At 38.5% G+C, this 8,581-nt stretch overlaps 1 protein-coding gene across 1 annotated transcript; it reads left to right on the forward strand.

The window, feature by feature from the left end:
- The first annotated feature begins 4,866 nt into the window (after positions 1–4,866).
- LOC131428955 (uncharacterized) lies at positions 4,867–6,042 on the forward strand. Its single transcript, XM_058593011.1, has 2 exons — positions 4,867–5,120; positions 5,415–6,042. The coding sequence occupies exons 1-2, from the start codon at positions 4,867–4,869 to the stop codon at positions 6,040–6,042; spliced, it is 882 nt and encodes a 293-aa protein (XP_058448994.1).
- The last annotated feature ends 2,539 nt before the right edge of the window (positions 6,043–8,581 follow it).

Genomic DNA, 8,581 nt, shown 5'->3' on the forward strand with positions numbered 1-8,581 from the left:
GAAATAAAAAAGATAAGTTCGATTGATAACAACTGGATTTGAACCAAGAACCATTTGATTACAGAGCGTCCGTCTATTCATTGAGCCACAGAAGCACGTATGTGCTAGTCGGGTAAATCGTATATATATACTCATACAGTCGTACTAGTTACTCGTGTGGGAACGGTAAGTGAAATTCACGCGCTAAACATGTTAATTTCAATCAATCATGATGGAAAATACAACTGGTAGAAAGAAAATGGAGAATTATCTATTTTAATGTTTACTCTGCATATAAAATTTAACGGCAACAAATTTAATATTAATATGTGAATAGATTGTTTGAAATTTATGTAACATTTAAGGCCATCGTCCAAGTACCATGCGCGCGGGTGGTTTTAGGAAATTTTCGATGAAAATTTCGAAAAATTTGCCAAAACCAAAAACATACAGACCTTTGAAATACATTTATCTATCTACAGGGTGAAAATGGCTGGAAAATTCGGAGGATTTTCCGAGTCTTATCAAAAATAGCTCTGTAAAATGAGAGTTTTTGTGATCTTTCACAATTATCTGGAAAAATAAAGCGATGACATAAACTTTTTTTTTCAAATAAACTTTATTATGGATACACAGATTACATTCGGACACATTTTTGGAAAACCTTTTCACGCTTTTCATAGAAAATCCACGAATTTCAAAAATTTCCACGAAATCGGTTATATGAAATTCGTTGATTTTCCATGAAAAGCTTGAAAAGGTTTTCCAAAAATGTGTCCGAATGTGATCCTTGTTGCCAGCATGAGGTTTTTTTTGAAAAAAAATTTCATTCCATCGAATTATTTTTTCAAATAATTGTGAAAAATTACAAAAAAAAGCTCATTTTTTCAGCGCTATTTTTGATAAGACTCGTAAAATCCTCCGAATTTTCCAGTCATTTTCACCCTGTAGATAGATAAAAGTATTTCAAAGGTCTGTATGTTTTTGGTTTTGTCAAATTTTTCGAAATTTCCATCGAAAATTTCCTAAAACCACCCGCGCGCATGGTACTTGGACGATGGCCTTAATGGAAAATTGTGTCTAATGCAGATTTCCGTTTTCACTGTTTTTGTAAGCATTAAGATTCCATTTTATTAACACAGAAAAAAATTGTAAACTTTACAGGTGGCACAATTCTATAAACGATACGATTCATAACAACTTAATATGTCAATTGACCCAATATTCCACTCGTGCAGAATTTTACTAGCTCTTAATGTAATTTGCACTTGGCTACCAAGTGACGCTGTATGCGTTTAGAGGTATCAATTATTCACTAAGCAGATAATATTATGTGCTTCTGTGGCTCAGTCGATTAACTGGAGCGCTTTGAGATCTGATGCTTCTTTGTTCAAGTCTCGCGCAGTTGCTATCGATATTTTGTATTTTATTTCATTCGTTTTCAAGCCATGTAATTTACAAATCACACAATTCTACATGTTCTTGCATATAAATTAGTTTGAAACATGACGCTCCATTTATGTGCATCTTATAAGATGTAAAATCACAATTGTAATAGTAATTGTAATGTAATTTTTTAACTGAGAAATTTTCAGATTTTTTTACTGTATAAATTGTCAAATGACACAAAAATTCCATTTGTAATGACATAATGTGGGATTGAAATGAATTTTATTTGTTCTCACTGTAATTTGACCTTGGTTAGCAAGTGGGACTATATAAATTTGTATGGACCATTTATTCATCAGCGGCTTGGGTGACTCAGTCAACTAACGGACATACTTTGCCATTTAACGATTCTTTATTGAAGTTACCATTGTTTGCTCTATGAGTTTTTATTTTTTGTTCATATCGTTGAATTTCATGCCATATAATTTTCAACACTCACAACATTACATGTTTTTCACGTAAGTTTGCGTGAAGCATCAAATAGTGCATGTTTTGATAATTCTGTGAAAACTTATTTCAATCTTAGTTTGTTTAAAATTCTGTGAAAACTTATTTCAATCTTAGTTTGTTTGTTTGTTTGTGAAAACTTATTTCAATCTTAGTTTGTCTTAGTTTTGTTTTGTTTGTTTTGTTTGTAGATTGTAGATTGAAAACGGCATTCATTCCTAGCAGCTGTCCCGGATTGTTCTTCACTGTATCAAGCATATGTTTCAATTCCACGGTTCATGGCCCAAAATCTTTTTATAAGGAATTACAACTGGCATTTTTCCGCACTTGACGAGTTGTTATTAATAATTTATATTTTAAAATTCATAAAATCCAAGATGACGGCTTTTGGTTTGTGGACATTCTATCAACTCGCTATACAATTAGTGTTTTCGAAACAGGTTTGACAAGTAAGTTATTGTAATTAATGTCATATTATTCTCATGTGGTCTGCCGTAAAATTTTACTGTTACAATTAAGCAAATGATGCATTGAAAGTTGGCAAATCAACTAGTACGTGTGATTGTCGATATTCAGATATGTAGAAAAAGCATATTAGTTTTATTCGTATTTACGTCATCCAGTTATGTCTGACATTACCCACCAATTTTTTCTGCTAAAAATCAAAGACACTATTCTGGCTTACTGGCTTTCCCCTAACGGAGACGATGATTTTGAAAGATCGGGGGATATATATGTTAAGTTGGAAAGAATCGGTCAATCAATGCAGAAGCGAAACTGTGGAGGCTGCGATCAATTGTTATTAACTCGATGAAACTTTTTGCTATGTCGTTCTCGCCTAAGATATCTGATACTACCCCAGATAAATCTTGTGTGCTTAAGATTAATTTCTAATTTAAATAAGATGATCTTGGTTAATCTGACATAACTGTTTACAAATTGAAAAGGTGATGGTAGTTTATACCGAAGAAAGTTTTTGATTTTATTCAAGTTTGAAAAAAAGAAACTTGACAGAATCTTCTAGTCATGTTTTTGAAAATATAATTCTTCAAAATAATTTTCTTCGATTCATGAAAAAAATAACTAAAAATGGTTTGTTTGACCGTCTACTGATAAAATTATCAATTGGAGAAAATTTGAGGTGGAATTAGAAAATTTTTACGGGTTTTCGCCCTTTTTTCAGTGATGGTATAAAATTTTTAACCCACTTTACCTTATATTTCCGGATTCGGAAGTCTTCTTGGTTAGGAAATTTATCAGAAATAAAAGAATAAAGAACTTAACAGCTGTTTCAACGAATTGTATTTAGCTATGAACTAACAAGACCGGCAAATTGATTTTGCGTATTTTTGCGTTTCAAATAAAATATTCGTGGAAATTGAAATATTTAACACTTATCCCGGAATCCGTTGTTAGATTCAGATAAAATTCAATTGAAATTTCAGTTAAACTGTTATAATAATTTTCGTTTGAATTAAAAATTATGCAAATTAGTCAAGCAATTATTGTGAAAAATTTGTCAAATATTTTGACACACACCTACACGAACATTTAGCCATCTAGACTGTAGGGATGTGGTGTTACAGAATAATAAAATATTGCGTAACTTCAAGAAAAGTATTAATAAATTAACTGAAAGAAATTATCCAGCACTCAAAGCTTCGTACGTTCAATTGCAACCTATAACTAATATACTGCACTGGACTGTTTCTAAAATCAGACGGTGAAGGGTACAGACGCGCCTCGTCAGACCAGCAACAAGTAGCAGTCTCTCTCTTCCTCTCTCTGTCAGCACGCTAGTATAAAGGAAGCAGCCCCAGCGTTCTCGGGCTCATTCGATATTCAGACGGCGAAGCGTGTAGACGCATCTGATCAGACCAGCAGCAAGCAGCAGTCTCTCTCTCTTCCTCTCTCTGGCGGCACGCTAGTATAAAGGAAGCAGTCCCAGCGTTCACTGGCTCATTCGATATTCAGACGGCGAAGCGTGTAGACGCATCTGATCAGACCAGCAGCAAGCAGCAGTCTCTCTCTCTTCCTCTCTCTGGCGGCACGCTAGTATAAAGGAAGCAGTCCCAGCGTTCACTGGCTCATTCGATATTCAGACGGCGAAGCGTGTAGACGCATCTGATCAGACCAGCAGCAAGCAGCAGTCTCTCTCTCTTCCTCTCTCTGGCGGCACGCTAGTATAAAGGAAGCAGTCCCAGCGTTCACTGGCTCATTCGATATTCAGACGGCGAAGCGTGTAGACGCATCTGATCAGACCAGCAGCAAGCAGCAGTCTCTCTCTCTTCCTCTCTCTGGCGGCACGCTAGTATAAAGGAAGCAGTCCCAGCGTTCACTGGCTCATTCGATATTCAGACGGCGAAGCGTGTAGACGCATCTGATCAGACCAGCAGCAAGCAGCAGTCTCTCTCTCTTCCTCTTTCTGGCGGCACGCTAGTATAAAGGAAGCAGTCCCAGCGTTCACTGGCTCATTCGATATTCAAATGGCGAAGCGTGTAGACGTGTCCAGGAAGACCAGCAGCAGTCTCTCTCACCTTCTCTCACTAGCTGCTCGCAAGAATAAAGGGAGCAGCCCAATCGTCCACGGACTCGGTCCAACAACTGACAACAAAACGTGTAGGCGTACCCAGTCAAACCAGCAGCAAGCAGCAGTCTCTCTCTCTTCCTCTCTCTGGCGGCACGCTAGTATAAAGGAAGCAGTCCCAGCGTTCACTGGCTCATTCGATATTCAGACGGCGAAGCGTGTAGACGCATCTGATCAGACCAGCAGCAAGCAGCAGTCTCTCTCTCTTCCTCTCTCTGGCGGCACGCTAGTATAAAGGAAGCAGTCCCAGCGTTCACTGGCTCATTCGATATTCAGACGGCGAAGCGTGTAGACGCATCTGATCAGACCAGCAGCAAGCAGCAGTCTCTCTCTCTTCCTCTTTCTGGCGGCACGCTAGTATAAAGGAAGCAGTCCCAGCGTTCACTGGCTCATTCGATATTCAAATGGCGAAGCGTGTAGACGTGTCCAGGAAGACCAGCAGCAGTCTCTCTCACCTTCTCTCACTAGCTGCTCGCAAGAATAAAGGGAGCAGCCCAATCGTCCACGGACTCGGTCCAACAACTGACAACAAAACGTGTAGGCGTACCCAGTCAAACCAGCAGCAAGCAGCAGTCATGGAACAGCGCAATTTTGTTGTAGCACCGGTCAGAAATCACGACAATGGCGCAGTTGGTACTACGAACGAAAAACCCAAAAGGTAATTACCGCTTTTTTGTACGGTGAGGCCTCCGATGAGAAGACGGAGAGTCTAAAGTGAAATACCTCCGATGAGTAGGCGGAGGTAAAGTTTTTATGATGCAACCTTTGATGAGTAGGCTTAGGTTGATCAATATCATCATATATTAAAAAAAAAAAATCAGGGTTCTGGTGTGTAGACAGAAATCCATGTTTGCATTAATAAGAGCACAAGAAAACTCAAAGTAGTCAACTCATGTAGAAACCTAGTTTCAACAACATGAAAAGTAACCGAGTTTTTATTTATTTTCGACAGGAAACGAAACAAAGAGGTAACAAAAAAGATGCTCATGGAGGAACTATCAGCTGTTAAAGAAGAGTTAACTAAAATTCGAAACGAGAAAGACGCTCTTCTACTCAATATATCCAAAACGACAGTACATAATAAGGATCAAGCTACTTGTTCAAGTGCCCCACATGAGGATTTAACCGGAACAGTCAACGAAACACTACTAGCAAGTGTGAACAACATGTCACTCAGCACAATGAGCATTCCAGAATGTGTGCCATCAGAAGGAGAAGTGGACATCGATAAGAAAGGCTACGAATATTGGAAGAATATTCTGGTTGCTTCGCTGAATCTTATTCAAGCCACTGATGAAAGAACCAAAATTGATGTTTTTAGAATCAAAGCGGGACCTAAGCTGTTGGAGCTTTTGCATGGAACCAGTTCTTCGGCGGAAATGCCTGACGAAAGCAGTCATCCGTTTGGCAATGCACTTGCTCGGCTTGATTGTTACTTCGGATCGAGAGCCTATATGCTTTCACAACGAAGCAAACTTCTCAACACGATACAACAGTCTGGAGAAACAAACATACAATTTGTTCGGCGTCTGCAAAGCTGTGCGGTTACGATAAAGAGGATGATGAGATGGAAGCAGTAGCACGTACACTAATCAAAAGTTCAACCGATAAACGCGTGCGTACCTTGGCACATCGTAATTGGGTCAAACAAGGTTCATTAAATGACCTTATAGATATGGTGCGTGATTATGAAACAGAATTGTCCAACGAAATAGAATTTAAAAAATTGCGCCAACCGCAAGAGGCGGTTTCGATTGCAGCAATCACTAGCAATATACAAGGACACGGGCAATTTAATCGAAATATTATGGGTAGAGTCAACAATGGAAATCGTGGTAGACGAACTTTTAATCGTGGTAGGTTTGAAACGCCAAGAAATTCTTGCTGGCGCTGTGCAAGCATTTACCATGGACCAGCTCAATGTCCATGCATCGACAAAGTTTGCCACAACTGCAATAGAAGAGGACACCTCTCTCGATGCTGCGTCGACCGGAATCGTCAAACCACAGGGAAACGTCAAAACGAATCAGATGATGGGTCTCCTCCTCGTAAAATCGCAGCTATAAAAGAAAAAGAAGAAAACGATACTATTCCAGTAGATGTAAGTGAAATCGATTAATTTTATATGTTGGAAATGCGATTTTCTTAAATAAATAAATAATTAACGTAATGAAAAGTTTTTTTGGTTAAATCAATTGATATGAATGATTAAAAGAAATGAAAATAAAAGAAAAACTAAAATGAAATTAACCTAAGATGAAGTTCCTCAAATATATGTTTCAAATAAAATAAGTTTCTAATAAAAAAAAAAAAAATTTCAGGCACAGACTGCATCAACAAGTGATTCAGTGGAAATCAATAATGATGCTTTTGCGACGCAAAATGAAGAGGACGCTTTCGTTGTCGCACATGTGGCGGGAATGCGTATTATATTCTTCATAGATTCCGGAGCACAGGTTAATACAGTAACTGAACCTATTTTCAACAAACTTCTTCAAAAGGAGAAGTCACGAAAGAAACTAATTGACTTGAGTTATACATCAGATAAGTCACTTAGAGCTTACGCTACGAAAACTAATATTAAGATAATAGCTACGTTTTCGGCTGAACTGTACATAGCTAATGACCGTCCTGTATGCATTGAAAAATTCTACGTTGTAAATGAGAACAGAGCCCTATTAGGGTTTAATACGGCAACAAGGTACAGTGTTCTCGTTGTCGGTTTGAAAATTCCAGTCGGAAATTTTTACACAAGCACTAATTGGTCATGCGAACTTGCAGCAGTAAATACCGTTCGAAAGTCAACTACAGATGAATTTCCCAAATTTAATGTACCACCAGTTGTTTTGTACTACGACAAGGATATGCCTCCGGCCAGGAACGTATTTACTCACATCCCTGTTGCTTACAAGGATCTAACAAAACGTAAGCTAAATGAATTGCTATCATCTGGTATAATAGAACTTGTAACTGAAGATATGGACCGTTCATTCTGTTCATCACTCTTGGTAGTACCTAAAGGACGAGACGATATAAGACTTGTTGTTGACCTCAGAGGCCCTAATAAATGCATCCATCGAACTCCGTTCAGTATGCCGACATTTGAAGAAATATTGAGAGATCTGCATGGTGCAAAATGGTTTTCCACCATTGACCTGAAAAGCGCCTTCTTCCATGTTGTTTTAGACGAGAGCTGTCGCCACCTCACCAATTTTTTTTCCGGTGAAGCCATGTATAGATGCTGCCGATTGCCTTTCGGACTTTGCAATGCCCCTGATATTTTTCAGGAAATTATGCAATCAACTATTCTATCGGGTTGTAAAGGCGTAGTTAACTACTTGGACGATGTTCTTGTTATGGGGAAAACGGAAGAAGAGCATGACGATAACCTGAATGAAGTTTTAAAGCGATTCCAAAACCACAACGTCAACATCAACATGGATAAATGTGCATTCCGTCAACAATCAGTAATATTTCTGGGCTTCAAGTTGTCGGAAGAAGGATGGAGTATAGAAAACGCAAAAATTCAAGCTATCAAGAATTTCCGGAAACCAGAAACTCAGGCCGAAGTCAAAAGTTTTTTAGGCTTGATCAATTTCATAGAGAAATTTATACCACAACGAGCCGATAGAACACGATACCTTAGAGAACTTGCAAAAGCAGATCGCTTCTATTGGTCACAAGAACACGATAGAGAATTTCAATATCTAACGCAAAATGCCTGGAGAGTAATACAAACATTGGGTTACTATAACAGAGAAGATGTAACAGAGTTGTTCGTGGACGCTTCTCCTTTTGGACTGGGAGCAGTTCTTGTTCAGTTTCATCTAAATTCGAAACCTAGAGTGATTGCGTGCGCTTCTAAGGCACTTTCAGTTACCGAGATGAAATATCCCCAGACCCAAAAAGAAGCGCTCGCAATGGTGTGGGGCGTAGAAAAGTTTTCTGCTTACCTCATGAGTATCCCATTCACTATAAGATCAGATGCGGAATCAAACGAATTTATATTCGGTGGTATGCATCGCATTGGGAAAAGAGCAGTTTCGCGCGCAGAGGCATGGGCTCTTAGATTACAACCATACAACTTCAAAGTGGAACGAGTGCCCGGAAATCAAAATT

Source organism: Malaya genurostris, chromosome 2, assembly GCF_030247185.1.
Source record: "Malaya genurostris strain Urasoe2022 chromosome 2, Malgen_1.1, whole genome shotgun sequence".
NCBI lineage: Eukaryota > Metazoa > Arthropoda > Insecta > Diptera > Culicidae > Malaya > Malaya genurostris.

Coding starts and splice junctions, on each gene's coding strand:
- LOC131428955 (XM_058593011.1), top strand. CDS start 4,867: ATGGCGAAGCGTGTAGACGTGTCCAGGAAGACCAGCAGCAGTCTCTCT. Junction 5,121..5,414: donor ACGAACGAAAAACCCAAAAG/GTAATTACCGCT, acceptor TATTTTCGACAG/GAAACGAAACAAAGAGGTAA.